This window comes from Balaenoptera borealis (genome assembly GCF_965194805.1).
Source record: "Balaenoptera borealis genome assembly, chromosome: 9".
Lineage (NCBI taxonomy): Eukaryota > Metazoa > Chordata > Mammalia > Artiodactyla > Balaenopteridae > Balaenoptera > Balaenoptera borealis.
Genome location: NC_138873.1, coordinates 38,727,031 through 38,753,137, shown reverse-complemented (window position 1 = coordinate 38,753,137; position 26,107 = coordinate 38,727,031). Strand labels below are relative to the sequence as shown.

General features: G+C 35.5%; 1 protein-coding gene across 12 annotated transcripts in view; it reads right to left on the bottom strand.

The window, feature by feature from the left end:
- Nucleotides 1–26,107, bottom strand: part of TRDN (triadin) — a 370,366-nt gene that overhangs the window by 165,706 nt on the left and 178,553 nt on the right. For all 12 annotated transcript variants that reach the window (XR_014248698.1, XM_082406161.1, XM_082406160.1 and 9 more), the window contains 2 exons: nucleotides 20,222–20,281; nucleotides 19,353–19,412 (listed from right to left, as the gene is read on the bottom strand). Coding sequence is in view for 11 of the 12 variants with exons in the window: in XM_082406161.1 (XP_082262287.1) it covers nucleotides 19,353–19,412; nucleotides 20,222–20,281 (120 nt within the window). In the remaining variant the exon portion in view is untranslated. The remainder of the gene's footprint in view (nucleotides 1–19,352; nucleotides 19,413–20,221; nucleotides 20,282–26,107) is intronic.

Here is a 26,107-nt window from a genome sequence, read left to right as displayed (position 1 = left end):
AAGAGCTTGGTCTTTTCACTGTTACTGCCTAGCATCTAGAAGATTGACTCTCATGGTAAGACCCAATAAGTGAACACATAAACAAATGAATGAATGAATGAACGAACATCTAGAAAGAATTACAGAAATCATTTGTCAAGAGTGCAGATTTGCCTTGCACCAATGCCATCAACAGGTTTACTTTTACTTTTATACCTGTTTCATTTTGATTTCTTAAAATTTGAAAATTTCTAAATTAACCTGAGGTAAGCAGGTTAAACATACGTTTCAGATGCAAGTATTGTTGGCCTAAACTCCTATATATGAAATTGTGGTTTTACTTTTACACATTTTTACAGATATTAATTTTTTGACCCCATCACCAGCATCACAGAATCCAATTTGATTTTACTTTCAGCTGAGACAGGAATGGCTGTCTTTAGGGGTGAAAATTAGTCTTTATATTCTAATGCATGAAGGCTAGGAGGAGCAGTGTATATAAATAACATTGTATGAGGAGTTATTTTTGTGATTGTTTTGAAGATTGGAAATATGGTCATAGGGGTTCTTTTAATGTCTATATAAAGCAGAACCAAAAGGTCAACCAATGGGAAGAGAGAAGATTTTTTTCCCTCATTCCCCCATGTATCTTTGCCCTTTTGTACTGTAAATTGCATAGGCTGGCATTTAAATGCGCAATGTCAAAGGCAAAGCGCTTGCCTTCAACCTATGCTAAAGGACAGCTGACAAGGGGCAGAAAGAAAAATCCTGCCAAGAGCTTTCAATGCTGAACTTGCCTATCGCACATACCGCCTCTCCAGTTTCTCATATTACAGTATTTACCTTCTGGACAAAAGTCGCCAGAGGAGCGACTTTTCTTCCAACAGAGCAACAGCTATATTCCACCTCTGAGACCAATAACCCCTCCTAGCCGCCTCTGTTAAACAAAGACACCAAGGATGATGATCTGAACCATTTCGGCCCTTAAATCACGTTTGTAACAGCAGCTATTTTTGTCCAAGGCTATTTCTACATTCTGCTTATTTGGCTCTCACAAGTAAAATTACTCATCCAGGACTGGGTAGGTGTAATGCACAAATGCAAGTGGAGTTCAGACACTAATAAGGACATGCTGTAATAATTTCGACCAGAGGCAACTTGTCATAATGGGTAGGGTAATTGTGGCAGTTATTTTCCTGGTCTAGGAATACCAGCCAGCTGGCAAGGAAGGGTGGATGCGCACACTACTGTCTTCCAGCAACTCAGTAGGAAAGGGACTAAAAAAATCAGTTTGTGCTCACATCATCAAATATGTCTTCAGCTATTGTTCCACATATTGTGTGTGTTGTTTGTCTGTGGGTAGCCAAACCAAGCAGCTGACAGACAAGTTATTTAATCAAGAAGTTGCTAAAACCAATCATAAAGTTTAAAAAAATGTTTAGCTTTAGAAAGAGAAATGAAGGATTATCTACCCAAGTTTTCAAATTTCTCTTTTTCCAGCTTCAAGGTAAGCGATGATGATGACATTCTTCCATCACCAACACTGGCACTCTAAAAGCAGTGATGGTCAAAGAGAAACATCTTCATGCATGCCCAACTTCCACAGAGGTGCCTACTGGAATCTCGTGTCATTTGACAGAGTGTCCTCTCCCAAGATACTCCTTTCCCCAGGCTGGCCCCCAATCTCAACCAAGAGCCACGGATACTATTCCAACTCCTTGGTTTAAAAAGAAAAAGCAGAAGCCTGGAATGATGAGGGACTTGTTCAAGGTCATGCAGCCAGTGGCAGTAGACCTCACATTTAATCTTCCAAATCCCAGGAGAGTATTCTGTTTCATTGCTCATGGCTACTTCCTTCATGCGCCTTAATGAGTGCTTTCTTTATTTGGTGTTATGGACTGACGCTTATGCCTCCCCCCACCAAATTCATATGTTGAGGCTCTAACCCCCAAAATGTTGATATTTGGATATGGGGCTTTTGGGAGGTAATCGGGGTTAGATGAGGTCATGAGGTTAGGGCCCTGATCTGAAGGGGTTAGTGCCCTTATGAGAAGAGACACCAGAGAGCATTCTCTCTCCATGTATATGCAGCAAGGAAAGGCCATGTTGAGCACACAGTGAGATGGTGGCTGCCTGCAAGCCAGGAGGAGACTCAGAATGAAATCTAAATTGCTGGCACCTTGATCTTACCTCATCACCTCCAGAACTGTGAGAAATAAATTTATATTGTTAAAGCCATCCAGTCTATGGTATTTTGTTATGGTAGCCCAAGCAGACTAATAGATCTGGCAGCAAAGAATCACCCTAGAATCACATATGGGCCCCATACCAAGCCAGCTGAATCATAATTTCTCAGGGGGTGATAGAGTCTGGTGCTCAACATATCTAAATCTCTGGGAAAGTATGATTTAAAAACCTGCCTAGATGGGGATGCAATTGTCTATACTGAATATTTTTGAGAATGAAAGGGAGTGTGATTAATAACTATACCATTACAACAGATGCAAACTAATATGTATGTCACCTTGATCTTGGGTGATCCTGAAGCACCCCCTTGCTCCCAGTTGCTGACGATCACTGAAGCTTTGACCCTGGTTTTGAAATCAGAACAGAGTTCAAGTTCTGATCCCTTCTTGTATAAGCAGTAGGATCTTTTACTCTTGAAAAAAAAATGAATATGTGATTCTCTTTGCTCATCTGTGAAATGTGGGTGGTAATTTTCGACCGTTTGTCTTTAGTACCTGAGTGATTAAAACATTATAATAGAAATGAATGTTGATGTGAATGGGCCAATCTCATGTAAAGGGGAATCCTGAAGTTTTAAGGCAATAATGCAAGCAATAATAATGTGTGGATATAAATGTTAGTTTCTCTTCTCTTATGGCTTTAATATATAAAATTACAACTATCTCAAGCAACCTAATTTCTATTGTGCTGCTTTTGGACAGAAATCATTGTTAAAGTCAGTTTTTATAGTTGTAAGAAAACAAATGGTTTCCATAAAGTTTAGAAGTGACTCTCCTTCTGTCATGTAATGATGGCAAAGGGTGGCAGCTCAGATACGAGTATCCTTTCAAGTCTTCTTTCTGGTTCTACTGTTTTTCTAGAGGAGATGCCATGACTTTTCTAACAGCAAAACTGTCTATTATTCTCTCAAAACAATTAACACAAAAACTTTTGAATTCAGTGAAGGTCAGAGGATTAATAGGTTTTATCTGCAATGTGTTTGAGAAGCTAATTAAGACTCCACATACAGCAGAGGAGACTGGGAATACAATATTTAGCTTTTCTCTACATGACCACTGTGAGCAAAAGTGAATAGAGAAAGACAAAGTGATTTGCCTCACTGACAGGAGGCAAATCCTTTTTAAAGGAAATAAAACTAAAAATACTTCTCTTTGACAGAAGATGCTTCCTTTATTTATTGAACAAATGTATTCAGCATCTGCTTTATACTGGCATTATTCTAGGTTCTGCATATTCAGTATTGAACAAAACAGATATGGTCTCTATTCTTTTTTTTTTTTTCTTTTCTTTTTTTAGCTTAGAGGCAACCTGATTAACAAAGAAATCACATTAAAAATTAATGAAAAGAACTTTAATTGTGGTCAACAAACGAGAAAAGGGAAATATTCTTTGGTTCCCCAAAACATTATTTAACAAAACTGACTTAAACAGCCAACTTAAATATTGACATGAAAACAAGCGTGTTATTTAAAGTCATCATAACGAGAAGAAATCCATTTCCCTGTAATTATTTTATATTCATTTACTACAATATTCTTCTTCCAGTTAAAAGAGAGGAAATAACAGAGACCTCAAAATTCTCTGGGGAACATTATCTGCTAAAATAATGTTTTAGCAGATACGGTTTTTTTGTCTTGCTCTGAACCTTGGTTGCCATACAGTGTGTCATTTTCCTTTATAGTGTTTTGAATGGCTATCTTCTCTGAATACATCATGTTGGGTCAGGTCCCCCCTTATCTCTCACCAGCATTATTTTAATAGATTTGAACTCTATAGTATTTACTAAGATCGTTTTCCAACTAGTATTTCTCTTGGTCTTTCCCACTTGACAGGTTAATATTTGTATGTTATGTATACACACATTTATACACACACACACATACATCATCAGGTCAATCCCTTGTTTTTACACTTTCAGTGGCTCTCCATTATCTGCCAAATGAAGTGTAAGTTAGGTATGCCCTCAAAGCTAATAATCAGCTTCCTTTTTCATCAGTACCTGGCTTCCCAATTTTACTTCCCTTTCTTCCCCAGTCTGCTCTCTCTCCATGCTTTATATGGACTTTTCTCCATCTTCTTTCGACCTAACCTATATTGCCCCTTTCAGGGGAACTCAGCCACCAGAGGGAAACATAACCCAGTTCAGCCCACACACCTAACATGTGACCCAACTTCTGCCAATCAGTATATTCCCTGGGAATTTTGAGTTACATGATTTTCCTTGGGATTCAGTGTTTAAAGGCAATATAAGCCTTAAGCTTACAAAAAATAATCTTGCAACAAGGTGTAGAGAGATTACATGAGACTATAGGTAAGCAATAAGTTGCTGAGAGATGGGAAAAAAGAGATCAAGAGAGAAAGCCATGATAATATCCTTTATTCCTCCCCTTGGACTCCCAAGGAAAGTAATCCAATAAATTATAAACTAGTTTGAATTGAACTCATCATGATGAATCAGAATTAAAATATTCCTCACAAAATAGTGGGTACTCCAAATATTTTTTAAATAATTCAAGTCCCCATGATCTTCACATGAAGATTGTAATGGCAAATCATTATTGCTCACAGTTTACACAGCAGTAATTTAAGATAAAATAGTTGAATAAAATTGTGCAAGGTTATGTAACAAAACTTAGACCTAACAAAAAAAGCATTTGATGTTTTCAGTACTTACTTCCCTAAGGCTAAATTCTAGATTACAAACCCCTCTAATTTCCTCTGTTTACCTCAATAATGCCAATCATCATAGGTTTTAACACCTCCTGGATCTATAATAGATAGTGCAAATTATAACAGAGAAGATATGTGTTTTCAAGGGGCTGTCAGGAAAAAAAAAATAGCAAAAAGACGTAACAGGAATAAAGTACAGATTATTATGTAACAGAAAGGATAGTGAGCTCTTTCTAACTGCAGTTACTAGAGAAGCTAATAAATGTAAAAGCATTATGGGACGTTGTATTATCTCTAATTTGTCTTGGGCTGACTCACTGTGTTTATTAATAGTTTGGAGAGAGAAACATGTTGTTAATTTTATACTCCAGCTATAAAATGACATCTTTTCAAATTGAAAATCAAAAAGAAAGGCAGGTTTAAACTCAGAATAAAATTAAAAGAATCATTTGGGTTTGTTTTCTATTTTATTTATAAAATAAAACAAATGAGAGTCACCCCTACTTCTAAAAAGAAACAATTTTAATTACATTAACATGATGTTTTCTGGCAAGCAAGTGCTGAACAGACAAATATAGTTTCCTTTCTAAGTCTGGTTAAGTATATACGTATTGTTTTCCACTCTCTAAAGCAGACTACCATAAACAAGCACCTAAGAAATATCAGAGAAAAATTATTTTCCTCTTATAAGAATTCATGAAGCAAACTGAGATCCATCAAACACAAAATCCTTGATACAATTTATCTACCTGCTTGATTTGATAGCTTTTATAATGCTATACCTATTCTAAATCTGTATGGAAATTTCATTTGGTAATGAACATATAGGTTGGAAATAACAGAATCCCAGCATAAACTAACTCGGACAAACAGAGGAATTAACTAAATGATATAACCTAATGGCAGGAGGTCAGGGGATGGTAGTTTCCAGGGACACATGGATCATAGGGTTGAAATACCAATAAAATTCTACCTTCATCCTTTGCTTCTATGTGTCAGCATTATTTTCAAGATTGGCTGTCACAACAAGGGTGTAAACATAACCAATGACATTTCCTGGACTCACATTACCTAATCTGACCACCTTAAAAGAAGAGACCATCTTTCTTTTGTCCTTTGTAAAACGTCCATGGACAAGACTCTGGTTCAGCTTGGATCATGCATCCACACTCACGGGTAGAGTGGCAGGTACATCAGTGATGATGATTTGAACCCTCATTTGAGCTATGTGATCAAAATTAAAGAGGAGAATCATTCACCAAATGAGCAGGGTGAGAAGAAAAGGTTTATAATCGTGGCTTTTTTCATCTGCATTATATTTTTACAGGCTCTCTACAAGTAAGGAAGAATAACTCATACATTAATTGGCTTTCTGTCTGTGATTGTATTAAAACCACTTGCTAGCTAAAAGACATCACATGTTGATTGTAGCTGTCTTTTTGATAAAAACTTGAGTGAAGCTAAAATTCAATTGAAACCACAAATTAAAATTTGCACGTATTTGTAAAACCCAAATGCTGAAACTATTGGAAATGAAAGAAATTTATTCAAGAAACAAATGATTAGAAATGGCAAGAACATGTGGTTAGAACCTCAAGTTAATGACCTTGCTGCACAAAAGGGCTGCCCTGGAATTATCAGCAGCCATCAGTTCATGAAGCCTTTTACAGCATTGTGGAGACTTTAGATTTTACTCTGAGTGAGATGGAAGCCTCAATAAAGGTTGAAGCAGAGGGAGGTATGATCTCCATTGGCCTGCGTGCCTCAACAGCTATAGTGAGTTCAGCCCCTTTTTACCATGTAGTATGAACAAGAAATAACTTTGTCAAAGTTGCTGAAATTTTTAGGTTTTCTGTTGTTGTTGTTATTGTTGTTGTTGTTACAGTATGACCTTGCCTACAGAAATAAGAGATGATGGTAACTGAATGAGCGTAGTTCTTAAAGATAGTGAGAAAGGGCCCTCTATGTCAAAGGTGAAGGTGACAGGATTTAATAATAGGTTGAGGAAGAGAAATAAAGGAGTCACTAGTGATTAGAGACATTTGTGCCTAAGCAGAAAAAAGAATGATATGATAATTTATTGATAAGAGAAAGAGAGCTGAGTGTAGGGAACACATTCTAGGGTATGTGTATATGAAAATTTGAGTTTGTTTTTTATAAACCATATTAATTTGGGGATGTCTAATAGATATTTAAATGGAGATGTGGAATAGGAAAGTGGATAGATGAGTGTAGAGTTTAGGGAGATATCAGAACTGGAGACATACATTGGAGACTCATTATCTTAAAGATGGTATCAAAACCATGGGACTGTACGAGGTTACATAGGAAGTGAATACAGAGAAAGAGACATAGGATTGAGCCCTGGGTTGCTTCCATTTTTAGATGCCAGAAAGAAAGGGAGGAAACAAGCAAAAAAGACCACGAAAGAGTGACCAGAATGTTAAAAGGAGAAAGTATTGTCCAAGAGGCTGAGTAAAGAAAGAGGGATCAACTGTCAAATGCTCTTGAGTACTGAGAATTCACATTTGGATGTGGTATTGTGGAGGTCAGTAGCGCCCTTGACAAGAATTGTGTGGGTTCAAAAGCCTAAATACAGTGAGTACATGAAAGACTGGAAGAAGAGTGTAGAAAACCCATAAAGAGTTTAGCTCCAAAGGGGATTTGAGAAATGGGACAATAATCTGAGACGAACTGCCATCAACAACAGGACGTGTGTTTTAATGTATAAGAGATGTTATAGCACGTTGTAGGCTACTGGGAATGACCAGTAGAAGAAGTCAAAATGAATTTGCAGAGGAAGGAATTGCTGGAGAAACATTCCTGAGTTAGCAGATGGAAATAGCATATTGTGCACAAGTGAAAAAATTGTTCCTGTAAGTATGAACATTTTAATGTATTGTATTATATTGTATTGTATTGTATTGTATTGTATTGTATTGTATTGTATTGTATTGTATTGTATTGTATTGTATTCAGCCAAGAAGGCAGAGGCCATAAGGAGATGAATGAAGAATGTCAGTGGATTCCATGGTCAGAGCTCATGAGATCTGTCTTCTAATTTTTATTTTCTAAGGGATCAAGGAAGCAAGGTATTCAGCTGATAGAGAAGAAGGGTGAAAAGGTGAAGAACAATTGTGAAAAGGGGAACAGGGAAATAGTAGCCTCAGAATGGAGACAGTGAACTCTTAGGTTTCTATTCCTAAAAAGTTACAGAATCACTTGGCAGCACCAGTTCAAAAGACTCTATTTACTTGAAAAATGTCCACCAAGGCACTGCATATGAGGAATAGTGGAGCAATAATAACAAGTAATATAAATTCCTAGTAATATAAATATAAATGTAAATTTAGTGAATATACTTATTTTTAGGGAGAAGAGGGCCCATTTCATCTATTCTTTGATAAACTTATTTCACATATTCAATGCCATGTTTGGTTTTTTTGGGTTTTTTTTATTTGTTCTTTGATTTGTATAACTTGAGTATCTACCCACCTCTACATCACCACAGTATCTTTCAGGACAATTATTTTTATCTGCCTCTGCTTCTGATGTATTTTAGCATTAGCTTTTTCATTCGTTCATCTTTTTGACTTTATGTTCTAAGATTAATACAGCTAACAGGACTATAATTGACTAAGATAATTGCTCCACTTTTTTCCTGAAACTGAAATCATCTCTGGGAAAAAAAAAAGCTTCTTTTGATTACAGAAGTATTATATATGCTCCTCCATGCCTCCTTCATAAGTAAAAGACAAACTTCCTAAAACATAATCACAATTCTTATTTTCCAGCCTGAAAACTTTTGCTGTCTGAAAGCTTTTTTCCCTGACTTTTGCATCATAAGTAATTGTTGTACTGTCTCTTCTACTTTAAGCTCATTGTCATTGGAGTTTTACTTCTGAGATGTTTCAAGATATTTCTTTACCCTGAGGGCAATTAATCATTTTTCAATATATGTTATATATTTTATTTCCTTTTCTTATAGTGTCCTGGGTTTATTCAGACATTAATAAAACATGCTCTGATTAGATTCAGAATAATGTTTTATGCTACAGTAGATACACAGTAGAAAGAGTGTGAATTTAGGTTATATACAATTAAAGACAGTGAACATTTACTCTGGAATCAACTCTTGACGAGTCTTTTTTTTTTTTTTTTTTAATAATCAGCTAGGAGTTTGACAAATGGCCAAATTAAAATCACAATAATAAAAAGACTTCATTTCAAAAGTTAATCCAGGCATCAGTTTCATTTAGCCTGATATTTAATTTTGGAAAAATACAGTCTTATAAGTCTCCTTAAATTTAATATAATTATTCTTCTTATAGGATTAAATCTCAGAGAGATATCCACTCTTCTGCTTGAACACTTGGAATGGTAGACTTCACTGACTGAAAAGATTCCCTATATAATCTTGACTATTCCACAGTGTCTTTTAATTTCAACTATTGAGTCCCAACCCTCAGGGATAATAAAGAGTAAGTACACCTAAATAAGAGGGCACATCAAAGTTATAAACATGTTGATACCCACCCTGGTTTCTCATTTCCATATTAAATACCTACATTTCCAAAGTACTCCCTTCTGAATATAATCTGGTTTATTTAAAAAAATCTTTGCTTAAATTAAAGACTCTTATCCAAGTGAGATTCTAAAACTACAAGGTATAGTGGAAAGATTTCACTCTTTACTCTAGACCATAATATTTTGATTAATGAAATCTTCAATTTCATTTGCTTTTGGGGGGCCTATATTATATTACATTATCCTATGTTGAGTTGCTTTTCTAAAATACTTAAGTATTTTCACCATGGATGGTAGCTAAAAAAGTTGTCCCTTATACTATTCTGTAAATAAATTTTTAAAAAATGACTTCTTGAAAAGAACTCTTACGTTGTTGGATTTTCTTCCCATGTAGTAACAATTCCATTTTATTGTGGTTTCATTATACTAATTTAACTTTGAGGGAATCAACTTCACCCTTCCAATTACAGTCCAGATATCTTGGACAAAGTTTATTTAATTGTTCTGCTTAAAAGATAGGACCTATGGCCTAAGCTAAGACAATCAGATTATTCCCTTACTCTCACCACAAACGTTAGCTCAGGAACCAGTCCACCAGGACCAATATGACTCAATTCAGGTTTTCTGTTTGAGCTCTCAGGAAGCCAATCTATTCTTTTTCTCATAGGACATGAATAAGAGAGGATGTAGGGCAGGCAGTATCTGATATGGCCAATTTGCAATCACATGGGCCAATATCAAGGAAACAGAGTCTAAAAGTGAGGAGAGATAAATCTCATCCTAATGATATCATTGGACCCCTGGGTCAAGATGAACTCGAAGACACTTTACTCTAGAACTGTATTTGGATAAACCAATAAATTCTTTATTTTAGATGGTCTGCCACTTGTGAAAGCAAGTATCTTCAGTGATAAAGCACTGTTAAAATTTTATGAGTTCCAGTTTCCAGCCTGTTTAAAACTATGTTAAATGCATCTAGGTCAAATACCTTATTACATAAGTCTGTAGCATCCCTGTTCTAAATCTCTAACGGATACCAATCTACCGAAAGAGACACAATTTCTATACTCATTCCGTGATCTTAGTGTGAGCCCTTGTACGTGCTCTATTGTGATAGTGGACATGGTATATTATAAATGTCTATTTGCCTCTTTTCTAAGGTCTTTGAGAGCAAGTGCCATGTCTTTTATACTGACCTATCTCCAATATTTAGCAGATTTACTTGCAAATGTTATGCACTTATTAAATATTTGTTGAGTGAAAGAAGGAAGGAAAGCATAATTTCTACAAGAAAAAAGAGAATCAGACTTATAGTATATCTTCTTTATTTCCTCCTTTCTTATCCCTGTCTGCAATATGATCTCAAAGGAATTAGGAAAAAAAGAAAAGAAAAGAAAAGAAAAGAAAAAGACACTAAGGCAATCTACAATCGGCGTTTCCTAGAGTTGGAAAAAAAAGTTTCCAGGTTGCTAAAGACAGCGAGCTTTATTTGGTGAACTTCTTACTGCCTTTGCTCCAGCACTAACTGGTAAGCATGGCCAAGATACTTAACTGCTCCAGTCCTGAGTTTCCCTTTCTATAAAATGGGCATTATAATACCTACCTCAAGAGTTGTTGTAAGTATTAAATGAGAATACAGTGAATAAATTTAACTGTTATTACTATTACTTTAAAATATCTTGATAAAAAGAATTCATATTGGCACAATTTGCTAAATCATTTTTAAAATATTCTTTTGGAATCCCAGGAGAGGCTGGAATTGAAGGAGATATTATTTGGAAATTTTTTAAGCTTTACTTTTACTGAAAGAAAAATCTTGTAGGCTTTTAGGATACATACTACCAAAAAATTACTGGATATTTTGCTTCTATATGCTTAAATGTATATCTCAGGCCACAAGGGAAACTCAGGCTATGTAATTCCCCAATAAATTGGTCAAAATCCTCCCATATATTAAAATTAAAAAAAAAGAAAAACTTGTTTCTAATATCTCACTTCCTGTACCACTCTGTGTAATCTTCTCATTAAAATTTAATTTATGGTGTTCGCAAGGGACCACTTTGTTTTAATGTTAAATTATTTTGTTTCTTATTTTTTTCAGAAAATACTTCATTCTGAATATAAACTGCAATTAAAATAATTTATCTAATATGGGTACAGGAAATACTTAAATATCATTATGAATGCATACAGGGAAGAAATAGTCATAGTCTATTTACTCATTCTTCCTCGTATGTATTTCAATCCTCCTTGTTGAAACTACTTCACAAATCATAATACAACTACCTCATACTCAAGTATGAGGGCTGATTTTGTTTCTGTCTTCAGTGAGAGGGGGTCTGGATTCTCCATAATAAGCATTAAAAAGCCTATTAAAATAGTCACTTTGTATACTGGTTTACTTTTTCCAGGCCTGAATAATTTTTAATATGAACATTTTCCCTTTCTGAATTTTAAAATTCTTTTTTAAACCAAAATGTCTTTATGTCCTTTCTGCACTGAGCCCAAACACACTTTTGCATTGTTCAAACCCAAAGCTAGAACATGGGGGATTATCTCAGAGATCCCACAGCACATTATGACATTAAATCCCTCTTACTATCTCTGAAGCATTTTAGCTTCTATCTGGCTAATCCAGATGTGATATAAGAGGTAATCAAGGATCACAGTAAGTAACAAGTCAGCCGACTTTCCTGTATTGTTTCATTACAAAATCTCTTACCCTCAAAAGAATAAGCAACTATTGTCTTACATGATTTCTATGATTACAAAACACTTGAAAATGGATTCTCTTGCCTTCAAAGAAATTCAAGCATTGTAAATGTTTTTAATATAGTCAAGCTGCCATCATCTGAACTCAGACTTGCAATCTAGTCTGTCTGGGAACTAAAAGCTAACTTGAAAGTAATCTACCGTTGCCCTGTAATTTTGGAGCACCCCGAAATCAAGGCTTGGAATTACTAATTAGATCAGGTCCTATTTGTGCCAAATTCCCGATTATTTACCTGTTGAACAATTTTTAAAATAATTTCATCTAGAATATGCATTAATATAATTGCCCAATATCACTAAAAAGTGTGTGAAGTAGCTATATATTATAATTGATATTAACTGGGAGATTACCACAGAATATGTAGAATCCCCCCAAAAATTATTCTAGATTTCAAAGTGTCTAACAAATAATGACAAGCTGATGCATTTGTCAAATCTTGCCCAAATGCTTATGTACAAAATACAAAATTCAAATACAAGATAACTTTCTACAATCAAGTGCTTTTCAAATAGAAAAAGATGGAATGAGCTTAAAAAGCTATAATCTTCTCAAAATACAAGTTTGGAAAACAGAAGTTTGCTCTTTTAAACTGAAACTCAACAGTGAACACATATGAAAGATACTATATATTATCTTGCCAATTATATCTGTACATATAAATATTTCAAAAAGTTACTTTTAAATACAAATCAATGTATTTTCATGGTCTGTAATCTGCCATGTAAATTATTTTGAGCTCTAGTAGCTAGAACAACTTATTACAAAAGTTTCGTAAAGTAAAAAGATGATAGTCTATGTCTGGTAGGCATAGAATTTAATGATATGTTCAAAGCTATAAGCCTCTATAAAGGATTTTTTGCAATTTCTCAATGACTAAAGAAGATCCTATATAGAGGAATCAAGTAGCTAAAGGTTTCAGTTTGTTCAGAATTTAATAGTATCTGCCCCATACAGTAACTGAAAATATTCTATGGTAATAGATATGATTGTATCATTTAAACAGCACAAGCTTTATGAGCTTTATACTGGATTAATCTGATCTGGTAAACTTATCGCCACAAAGATATTTTAATGTAAAGTTCTAATGGGGTATTTTAACTGAATGAATGATTCTTTAAACACATTGCTACAATACATTCACAAACTTACCTTTTGCCATTCAGTGAACATCAAGAACACTTAGATATATCTTTTTCTAAAACTGAGCCTTTCAATTCAGAATGTATTTAGTATTGGAGATTTAGTTTTATCACAACAGCCTCTTAATCTTACATTGTATATCTTTCTAAGGTGATCTAGACGAATTCCTCTTCATAACTGGAAAACACCAACTTTTTACTGTTGGAGTGTCTGTGGTGTTATCTCAGAAAAATGCAGATTATTTTCCCCCCCCATGAGCTCATCAAACAATGAATTCTAAATTATCTCTTATATTTCCACTTATACTTCATCCCTTTAGGCATCAATCTCTCACATTCTGTTTATCAGGGACTAAATTCACCTCCCAAAGCAAAACTAAACAAAAAACAAAAAAAGACTCTTTACTCCTTATACAGCCACACACACACACCAAAAAAGAAAGAAATTCACTACTTTCTTCTCATTTTTGGATCTCCATTCCAATCTAGCTTTATCTCTTCTCTGTGCTTGTCTTTTCTGCCCTCACATTACAACTTCTAAGTAATATTCACCAAGTTGATAACTTCTTGCTTCTTGAAACATCCATTTCTGAAATGTCTCTATTACCAAACTCCTTTGCTTTTCCTTTAACCTCTCTAGCAATTCCTTTCAGCCCCTCTTACTTTATTTTCCATTACCTAATGTCTAGATGTTGGAATTCCCCAGGTCTTGATTCTGTATTCTATTCTCTTTTTCTTCTGACACAATCTCTCTGGGTGATCTCATCTACTCCCAGCACAATAACTGTCATCTATATGGATAACTCTTCCTATGGTTTCACTTCAGAAGCTCCTCTGAGTTCCAGACCCATATCTCTAACTGACTGTTCAGAGCATGTGGCTGTGGAGCCACACTACCTGGGTTGATGTCCTGGCCCTGACATTTACTACCTCTCAATTGTATAATGAGGGTTATAATAGCTTATTTCCTGATTTATCATAAAGATTGAATGAGTTAGTATGGGTAAAGCACCTAAAATAGTTCCTGATACAAAGTTTGGATGATGCATCACATACACCTGAAACAACACACTCAAAAGGAAGCTCTGAATTTATTCCATCACAGCTGTTCCCGTACAGGCTTCCCCATTTCAATAAACGACACCATCTTTTCATTGGTGTAACCTCTTCTCTTTTCTCCCTCTAACCTATTATCTAAATGAGAATATACTTGTATACACAAATCAAAATATTTTCTCCACTGCTGATACCCTTCAAGAGTTTCCCATTACAATTTTAATAAATTCAAACACCTGCACATGTCCCTGCATATCCTGACCCCTTGTATGTCTTCTCATACAAATCACACATAGACACATACCACACACACATGCACATACCATATTCACACATCACACAAAGATGTCCTCACCAATGGCTGGATCCTTCCAATACATCGGATTCCAATTTAAATGTCTCTGAGAGAGCCTGCTGTAACAAGCTTTCTATCTAAATAGCTCGCTGTCCCCACCTATTGTTTCCATTGTCATTGCCCCAAATTTGTTTCCTCCGTGTCCCTGACCCCGAGTTGTCGACATTATGTCTTCTTAGTCACTGTGTGCCTCCCGTATCAAACTGCAGGTCTCGTTAGACTAGGGCTTATGTTGGTTTATCCACCTTTAAGTGTACTCACCCCCTAGCACAATATAATAGGCATTTAGTGACTATTTCCCGTAGGAAAGCATGAAAGAATAAATGAATGAGTGAATTAGTCCTTTTCTAGCAGCTTATTTCAGAAAAGCTAGTCTGGTTTTTCAGGATCCTTCTTATCATTTATACTTTTATTTAGCTAATTCTTGGGGAAAAAAATCATGCTGCTACAGTTTAGGTAAAGAACAACGTAAACTACGTTTGTGTGTCTTTTGAGCACTTTAAATTGCCAAATTGTATCATGTTGCTTGATTGAGCCATCTCTTTCAACTTTTAGGGGAACTCAAAGATAGGTTTAGTCATTGTACAATTCAGGTCTTCAAAACCATTTCGTATATGAATTTTATCTTCTAAAACATTTCAGAAAGTGTCTTTATTATAGATACCTTGGATAGCCTCTTTCTACTTCCATTCTACCCTCCCTCCAGCTGGAAAAATTGGAATGCCAAAAACCTGTCTTCTAGACTCTCAGCATGTTTAATTTCATCATTTAGATGCACCTATAGGAGACTGAAAAGCAGGAATGCTTTAGCAAACAAGGTCGCTTTGATGTGAGTAAGTGGCTGAGGTTGGCCTCAACATTTTCAGTATCTAGTCTGTGGGTGCAAAGAGGCAGGTGTGGAGGCAGATTTGAAGAACAAAGCAGCTTCCTGGCCAATTGATAGTCCTCGGTGCTCAATAATCCAATGTAGTCTCCTGACATCAATTCTCCTAGTCCTTCCAACAATTGTGTGTGCAGCCAGTTCCCTGTACAGAAGTTCCTCTGCTTATATCATCTAGAGTGGTTTGTATATCTAGCATGGAAGTCTGATACAAACATAGGAACATGTTTTTTAAAAGTTTTTATTTCCTTTCTTGTTTGTTTTTTTTTTCATAGCATCTCTTCAGGGTAAAACATACCTCATAACATTGTAAAAATATCTTGGTGATTTTTTTTTTTTTTCATTTCTCTCAATGTTTTTAAACGACATATTTGGGCTTTTGTTCACCATGGACAATTTCAAATATACACAAACAAGAAATTATTATAATCAATCTCAATGTACCACTTACCCAATTTCAATTCATGGACTGACAATTTTATATCCTATAAAACCCCACCCACGGGACTTCCCCTGGTGGCGTAGTGGTTAAGAATCTGCCTGCCAATGCAGGGGACACGGGTTCGAGCCCTGGTCTGGGAAGATCCCACATGCCGTGGATCAACTAAGCACGCGCCACAACTACTGAGCCTGCGCTCTAGAGCCCACGAGCCACAACTACTGAGCCCGCGCGCCTAGAGCCGGTGCTCCACAGCAAGAGAAGCCACCGCAATGAGAAGCCCGCACACTGCAACAAAGAGTAGCCCCCGCTCATCGCAACTAGAGAAAGCCCACGCGCAGCAACGAAGACCCAACGCAGCCATAAATAAATAAATTGATTAAAAAAAAAAAAAAAAACCCCACCCACATTTTCCCTAACAGATCACTAACAAAGTGTGATTTACAAGCTTCATGCAGCAGAGGCTCTTTTATCAAACCATAGAACTTAAGCCTTAGATTCATTTGCACCTATATAATAATAAAATATAAATATAGTAAAATGAAATAATAATATAACATATAAATACATTATATATTCTATAATCATAAATAATATGCAAGTTATTATAAATGTAATAAAATGCCACGATAAAACCCATATATTAAATAAGCATCTAGGCATATTTTACGTCTTGTAAATTTGCTACTATTTGGGACTACAGTAATGATATCAGATGTTCTGCCATATTCCTCTGACTACTTTAGGAAGAAATAACATATGTATCACGGCTCTTCAAGATTTCAGGTAATTCTCAATTTTCTCGCGTAACCTCTAGAAATTTTTACTATTTTCATAATAAGTTTCAAACTGGCTATTTCTAAACAATATTGCTCTCACATGAAAATATAGCTGGAGAATAAAAAGAACCATGAGTTAGAAATCAACACTAATTGAATCTCTCTGTCTCTCTCTCACACACACACATACACACACACATACACACACACACACACACACACACAATTTTGAGTATTTGGAAATTAAGAGCTTGCAAACTAATAATTTATGCATACTTTAATCAGGAATTTGAACTGATTTGTAAGAGGCAATGGTTTTTGTGTAATTAAAAGTAAAAATGACATATAAACAGACTGAAAACTGATTCCAAGAAGGACAAGCTTGTTTTTCAACACTTGCTGAGCAGCCCTCCCCTGATGTGTTGTGCAATCACCCAGTTCAGTCTCTGCTTCAATGGCTGAGCACTGGCCTTGCAGGAAGGGATACTGGCATAATCATTCCTCTTGCCAGTGGTGCACAATCTCACTCTGACATGACTGCTGGGCTAATAACACAGGTCTCTCAGTAGCAGAGAAGTATCAGATTTTCTCATCACTCTCTGAACAGAAAAGTGTTGTGCCCTTCCCCTCAAAAACAAAATTCAAATCAAAACAACCACCACACACACCACTGTGTTTTGCCAAAAGCATTTTTCATGATTTTGCATTTTCACACCTATGATAAATACTTTGACAATTACAATTCAAAACTTTCCTCTGCAAATACTTTAGTAAAACTGATGGCCCAGGAAAAACTTGTTTCTCTTTAGCACTCAGTCATACAGCTGTCACAGATACAATGACCCAAGCAGCCAGTTTCTCAGCATCAACACGTGGTCAGAATTGTGTTTTCACTTTCTTATGGTAAGATACATATTTCACCAGGAGAATAAAGAATGTTTTAAATAAACAAAATAAATGAATGTTCAATAATAAAATTAATAATAATTCAAATGCAAAGTAATCAGTAATCAAGTCCCAAACTCAAGAGAACACATGGCTGTCTCTTCCTGGATATTTTATGAGCCATGCAATCATGTAACTCTTAGTATTTTACAATATTTTTACCCCACTTATAGCATGATGTAGGGATTTCCTGTAATTCCTATTTGCTACTTACTAAGAGTAATCAATGTCTAGTTTGTCATCTTATGATCTTCTTTTTCAGCGTCCTTCACCACATTTTTTTTCCAACGTATGCTATTACTTCCTAGGAAGGGAAGTTTTCACTAATGGCATCCAGCCCAGTCTGCTCTCTCCACACCATGTCCTACCTTGAAGTTCTCTTCAACTTCACCTTCATTTAAGCTTATCTATTGACTCATTTTCTATGACAATGTTTTCAGCTTATTATCACACAGGGAAGATCTAGAAATCTCATTCACTTTAAGCGTTAATAGCTGAGAGGAATTCGTTTGTTACCCCATGCACACAGGCCCTAAGAGATTTGCATTTTAATAGAGGACAATTCTTTCATAACTCAAAGGAATGGAATATCTCTAATGGTGGAATTTCAAGCATCACTGACACTAATGGAGGAAATATTTGGGGTGAAAATACTTATCACCAAACCATAATACTTGAGACAACTAACTACATATCTTTACACCTAGATTTAAGCTTAACTTGAATAAAAGCAGATATTCATGCTTGAATAAGAGTAAAAGCAGAACTAAATATAAAGTAAAAATCTAAGCTGTTTCTTAATGGAATGCATTATTATCTTTGCATTCTTTGCTTCTTATCTTTGCAAAGTGAAGTTATACCATGTATAACTCAATTTCATTATGTCTTGAAAAAGAGGGCCTTAAAGTTCTCTTCACCTTCACCAAACTTAGACAGGCATCTTCTTGTCCTTCGGCTCCTGACCTCCCTTTTCTTAGAGCATTTACTCTGGAAAACTTGTACTTGTAAATTCTCTCTCTGATCTTTCAAGATATAAATTTTCTTAGAAGCCCCCTGCCAGTTTTACAACCCATGTGTGCCTTTCTCAGAGGCCTGGGAGCCATCCCTTTGAAATGTAATCATCAAGAAAGATAGTACTTTTATCTCCTAGTTTCTGTGGGAGAGTAGCAACTTAACTCCCTTGGGTGCCTTGCTCCAAGTTGTAAAACTACACTCTTGACATGAAAATAAGAGAAAGTTTTCTCTTCTTTTGAGTAAGGCCAATCAGCAAACACAGATGGCCTACAATCCTCCCATCCCTTTCCAGATCTTAAAAACTCTCCTGCTTTTTGTTTCAGTGAAATTGAGTTCAGAATGAGTTCTGGTCTCTCTCCCCTACTGCAATAGCCTTGAATAAAGTCTGCCTTGCCTGTTTAACTTTGTCTAGTGCAAGTTATGCTTTGACAGCCTGGACATGGACAGACTTAAGTACCTATATTCAATTTGTTTACATTGCCCCAAGACTCCTTTATTAACAAACATCCTGAACATAATCTGACTAAGGAAGCAAAGAAAGTACAATACCTTTTTTCTTTACATCCATGGCAGTTTCCTTCTCAGTTTTCGTTTTGACATCTTCTTTTTCTAGTAGTAAAATGAGAAAATTATAAACATCTGTTTAATTATCATATATTTCAGGGCACATTTTACTGTCATTAACATCCAATTCATCTTGTATAGAGTGATTCTACATACAGAGTCATAGTCATGTCAAATATGAGTGAACTAGCACCTCTGTAACAGAACAGTGGTTTTGGTGTGCTATCCCTTGGGAAGGAGCAAATTTTTGCTAAGGTCAAAAAAAAAAAATTTTTTTTTCATGACAGTATGAACATTAGATGGCATTGTTAATTATGATATAATTCAGTAGTTTTTCTAAAGGATATTAAAAGGAATATATTGAATGTTCCCTGGGCTATCAGGCCACTGCAAGCATGTCAGAAGCTGAGAAATCTCTTGGGCTCATTTGGGACTTCAGATGCGCTATTTGAAAAATAACCATTCAAAAAAGAACAAAACATAGCAAACCAATTAACTACTTTCTTTCCCATACATTCAATAATTTGCTCTTTTGATAGACAATTTTATTAAACTAAATTAATTGGATAGTAATCTTCATATTCATATATGTAATCAAGTAAAGTAGTGAAGTAGAATTGAGCACCACTCCTAAGAAAGAAAAAAAATAATCAGTAACAAATTTTAAAAGTGTTTAGGCTTGAATTTTCTTTTAAAAATTTATCAATCTCTACCTTTTTTGGAATATTTATATTTGTTTGTTAGTAACAATGACAATAAAATTGTTAAGGGGATTTCTTTCCTAGAAAACAGTAGCTTTACCAGTAATATTACAAATGGATACTAATTAATTTGTTAGCTTTTAAATTCCTTACCTTCCTTTTTTGTTTCGGAAGTCACTTTATTCTCAGCTTTCTTCTTTTCTTCTTCTTTTTCTAGAGAAGAAATTTAAAATGTTTCCTTTAGGAAAATTTAGTACAAAAGGAAAATGAAGTTTTGAATGAAGGATTACCATTAAAGCCAATTCTGCCTCCAGATAGTTTTGTGACTTTGAGCAAGTGATTTAATCTCACTAAGCCTTATTTTCTTCATTTGTAAAGTAACAGTACTTCCTTCAAAGTTACATAATGTTTTCAAAGCATTCTGCAGAGTGCCTGGCTCACAGTAAGTGCATAAAATTGTGGGTTGCTAATACTGTTTACAAAAAATGAACAAGATAGTTCGAGCTTTCTGAACCAAACAATTGTTTGTCTTGTGCCTAAAGTAAGATATTAATACTGAAAATTAAAATATAATTTCTGAGAAAAAATGCTGCAGGTAAGCTAAAAGAATTATTTTTTGTTTTCTTTTCATATGTTCAGTTTCATTAGAAATAATACATTAGGCCATTAACAGTATCTATTTTGATTTAACTGTTTTTCAGATCTGCCTCTTGTCAACAGACATTTGGATTCTGGTGACATTTACCTGGCACCATATTGGGGACATAACTTCCACTGCCCTTTCTGAGTGGCCGTATCAACCAGCGTGCTCAGACTATATTTGCACCCAGAGGTTGCTGTTAAGTCTGGATGACACATAGAACAGTTTGACAGTCTGTGGTACCTCTAGACTTCTTTATGGAAGATTGCTGTTTCAGAGATCTAAGAAACCCTTGGTCTGGGAGGCAGAGGGAACCTCAAATGCTGCCCAGCAATAGCCATGTAACGACTAGACAGCCCCGGACATTTTTCTGGTAAGTGTTCTCATTTTAAATAACAAAGTCATGTAGAAGTACACAGTTGTTGAAATGGAATATTCAGTACTGTTAGGTTTGAGGCAGCTATAAGCACAGTTAATGATGGAAATTGACTGATTTTTATCTTCCGTTAGTAATGCGATTTACCTTATATTTGAAATACTTTTCTCTTTGTCATTTGTCTCTCCAACTCAAGTATAAATGCCAGGCATTCAAAGATGTTCATTACCCAGAACTATTATGAAATTGTCACTATGCTGAAGAAATTCAATGTGTATTTCTAGTATCAATGCTGAAGTTGCCTACTAACGACAGCATCTTATTAAATACAGGAATTAATTCATTCCCTTAGGTATAGAGATTTTTTACCTACGAGATCAAAGCCAACACTTTCTTTCAGTGTCAGAAGTATAATTTACAAAGAACCTCTTTTCATGACTCCTAGAGATAAGTTAGTGTTGTAGGGAGAAATATATTCACAGTCTGTCCAAATGTGTCTACAGCGTACCTTTACAGCTCATCCAGTCAGAAGTAGAAAGTCAGTAAGTCAGATTTTGATAGTTCTAGAGTTAGAAATAGACCAATGGAATTCTACTTTGCCTTTTCCTAAAGCTTTATACATATTAAATATGCAAAACATCTTTAAAATTCTGAATAAAGGTACTTTTGATTTAAGTATCATTACTTTCAGCTTCTCTGAGAGAAATTTTATGTAGCAAGGACTTTTCATTCTTATCTAAATAAATGCATATGCCAGACAGTTGAATTGGCATTTGCTAAACATCACCATCTGATGTCATGTGCTAGGAAAGGAGTTAATTAAAATACAGATTAATTGTAAATATTTCTTAGCCTGTATTAAAAATCAATGCCATAGTCACGATAAGATCACAACTTAGTATTCGAGTCTCTAAGTTTCATAATGTAGATGAATAAATATTTCATTTAAAAGTTCGTGCCAATTAGTTAATCTTATATTAAACTTCAAAAGGAAAGTAGGTATTTGAGGCCAGAAGATGGAAGACATTCTTTTCATTTTTTTAAAAGAGAATTGTCTTGTGTAATAAATTCTACCCTTTATATTAATATAGCTGGGACTTTATTGTGGTGATACAGTATTCTTGCCTTAGTTCAGATTGATTAATGCTTCCATTATACACTCTGTCTGTGATTATGGCCATACACTGAAAGAGTCATGAATAAGAACAGAAATCCACAAAAAGCAGGTATAAATAATGTACTTTAATAACACTTTTATGAATTAGACTTTTAAGCTGTCGTTATGGGACTTACTTTATTCGTGGTTAATTCATTTTAAAACATCAACTTCTGAAGATTCATGCATTTCTTCAAGCACGACTGTCTGTTCTTTAGGTGATTTGGCAGCAGTGAAATTAAGCTTTTCATTTATAAAAGGCACAACAATTTAATTATATCCTACTGGGATATAAAAGTAACCCATGTTTCTTATATGAAAACTCTCCTTCCCTTGACTTTTTTCTCCTTCAACAGTCAACAATACTCCTCCCTTTCCACTTGGCTGTGCACCCACATATCCAATTTCCTCCTCAGACTCTCCTCCAATTTGTTTGCTGTTTTGTTAGTAACGGCTAGAGAAGAGTCAGGACATTTTATATCATTGATTTTCAGAGGGTTCGCAATTAAGTGTGTCTATAGAGTGTGAACTTTTCAGCATACTGCCTTTCTCTGAGAAAAGTGTCATAAGCCCGGAAATGACGGCTCTATCTGGCAGGGATCACAGGAAAGACTGGCTGAGAGAGAAATCCTCTCCACAATGAGCAGCTCTGAGCCACAAACATGTTATTAGCTTCTGCATAAATTAACATCGGATGAAAGAAAAATTAAATGACTTACTTTTTACTTTCTAAGCCCTTACAATGGGCTTTTCTCTTGCTTTTAAATGTTTTTATGCCATCTCAAAGCCAGAGAATCCACAATAGTTAATTATAATTGTAAAGCTTTTGAAGATGCCTGTTCCTAGCAAACCGAGCAAACAAATGCAAATGCTTCATTTTCATCTTATGTTTGTTCCTCCCCTTTTTGCCTTTCTAGTGTAGAGATTATCCAAAATTTACATGCTTTTCTTCTAACTCTCTCTGGCCAGGGTTGATGTATTCTTGGTCCCAGTCAGGTTTCCTTCATAACAACGCATTCTAGCACACCTCGTCACTGTCACCTTGTTTGTAAAGAGTGGCAGAGGCTGGCCTGGAACCCCAGTCACAGTATGATCATGGAAAATTTCACATAAACAGATAAGTTCAATTACACCAATGATTATCAGAGTTCTCCATTGTTATCTACAGAGGGGAATGGAGCAAGAGAGAAAGCACTGGTGCTAGCATGGGTGACCTTGGTCTGAATTCTGTCTCTGACCCCTTTTGGTTGTGACATTGGCAATGTGCTGTGACACACTGAATTTCATTTACGGCTTTTTAAATGGACTAGTAAAATCTACCTTGCTGGCTTATTGTGAAGAAACTGAGCAAAAGTGCCTGGACCAAAGTGGATGTTCAAAAAAAATAATGATAGCAATAACTAGCTATTACTATATTTTAGAAACAATCAAAATCTGCCTACATATACTCTTCAGTAATTTTTCTAAGTGTGACATTTATTGATCTGAGTAAATGCACATTAATTCTTATTTTTCTGTGTTGAGGGAGGCTGTATCAGGAATATTTTATATTGTGAAACTTTAAGAAAAAAATACTCAAGTAGGAATTAACATGTTTATGAAGGGGCACTGTGCTGGAATGAAGTGGATTCCAGTTTCAGTTTTGCTATAATTAGTAGTTTTTGCCTAATGCAACTAACTGTAAGGGAATCTTCTGTCTTCAACCACAAACGTCAGGGGAATGAGTAGAATGTAGTTAAGTCCCTCTTCACCTGTCTATTCCTTTATTCCCCAAATGAAGTATTTATTTCCTAATTTTTCTTAGAACAGTTAACGTAAAAAGCTTTAAATCTGTAAATAGCTGTGGTACATTCTCTGGCTTTGCTATGGCTTAAAAAATTTTAAAGCTAGAGAAAAGTCCATTTTTAAGCCTTAAAAATGAATATGTTTATATGCATATGTATGCATGAATATATGAATACGTATATATGTGTATATAATGTCAGGTGATAATAAGGGTCAGAAAAAAATAAAGCTTGGTTTGGAGGATTAGAGCACGCGGGAGTGGATCAGAAGTGGCCTTTTCTTTTAAGGTGGAACGGGGTAAGCCTTTCTGAATGAGCACCATCTGAAAAGATTCTTGAAAAAAAGTAGAAGAGTTTTGGCTATTGAGGAGAAGACTTCTCCTGCAGAGGAAAAATATCTGCTAAGACCTTGAAAGAGAAGCGTTCGAGCTATATTCAAAGAAGAGCATGGAGACCAGAGTGGCTGGAGCAGAGGATGGAGAAGAGGGGTGGCCAGTGATGTAGCAGGGCCCGATCACACAAAATCTTGTTCATGATACGAATCTTCCATTTTATTGTGCGTAAGGTAGGAGGCTGCTGAGAGGTTTCAAGCAGAGTAATTATATCGTGATAAATTATGTTTTAAGAGGAACTTTGGCTGTTGCGGACTGGTTGGAGCCAAGTACCCCACTGGATTTTGTGATCACACTGCGATGAAGAAGACTAAGAAAGTAAAAGGATTCAATACAAATATCCTTCTTCATGTTTTCCTCTTTTTTCCCAAAAATTTCCTCTAAATTTTATTTGGGACTCTTGAAAGAATGTAACATTATAGAAACATGGTGGGAGTACCTCACTTTACATTGTGCTTAGGTTGCTATAACAGCAAAGCTCTTCAAGGACTTCACTTGAGTTATCTGGCATAACTAAACTGGTTTTTCAGAACCTGAATCCAGTCTTTGCCTTGACTTTTCCTTTAGTGAATGCTGAATTATTCTTCGAAGTCAGCTCTTCTCATTATCAGCTACTAACAACAAAAAATTCACAACCAGAACTTGTATAGCATCTTCTACTGACTACCCAGAGACTTTTACATAAACAATTTATTCACTTAATCAACACATGTTTATTTAACCTTATGTCAAACCCTTTGCCAGGGTCTAGAGTTTTAAACTATTCCTTCCAGGAATTTTAGGTATGAGACTAAGAAGGGATAAAGTTTACAATTACAATATGGACTTAGGGACAATAAAGTTGGAATCTAAGGGAGACAGCAGAGGCCCAAACCCAAGAGCAAAAAGTGTGAAAGCTGCTCCAGGGAAAAATGGTATATGAATTCTGAACTGAGTATGGCAAGTGTTACTATCAATGCCGGCTGGAGGGACTGAGGTGCCTGCAGAGTGCCCAGTCCTGTCCTGCAGATAAAGGCTGACAACTCTTAGTGATACAATACCATTCATGAAGTAAACGTCCCAAAGAACTCCAGAGCTAATCAGTGTAAATTCAAACTTTTTCAAGATACCAGACTACATACAGTTCTTTAAGTTTCAAAAAAGATTGTGGAGAAGTGATCTCAATAGTTATTTTATGTGATCAGAGCAAGGCAAAAAAAAAATGTATTAGTTTTGGTTTAATCACACTGATTTGAAGGTGATAGGAAATTATACTGTAATAGAATGCTATAACAGAATACAGCACATGACCTTACATGCATTAGCATATACTTAGTTCTCAGATAAAAGTCAACACATCCTTCAACCCATGAGAAAATGGGCTCAGGAAAGATGAGTAACTTGCCCAACTTCACAAATCACATAAGTGACAGAACAAGGATTTAAAACTAAGGATCACTGCAAACTCTGATCTTTCCCCTACAACATGGAATAAGAAGTTTGAGGTAGACTTATTCTAACAAAAAATTGCAAACGAACTGAGGCACAGACAGAAAAGTGCCAATTTCTACCCTCTCTTTGTGACACTTATCTTTCAGCTCTCTCACAGCCAAAGTTCTCTGATATAACGACAATTTTTTTTCTGTTTCTGAATTTAGTATGCAAAAGGGAATGCAAAGAGAAAGATTATTTGATACATTTCAAATTGCAAA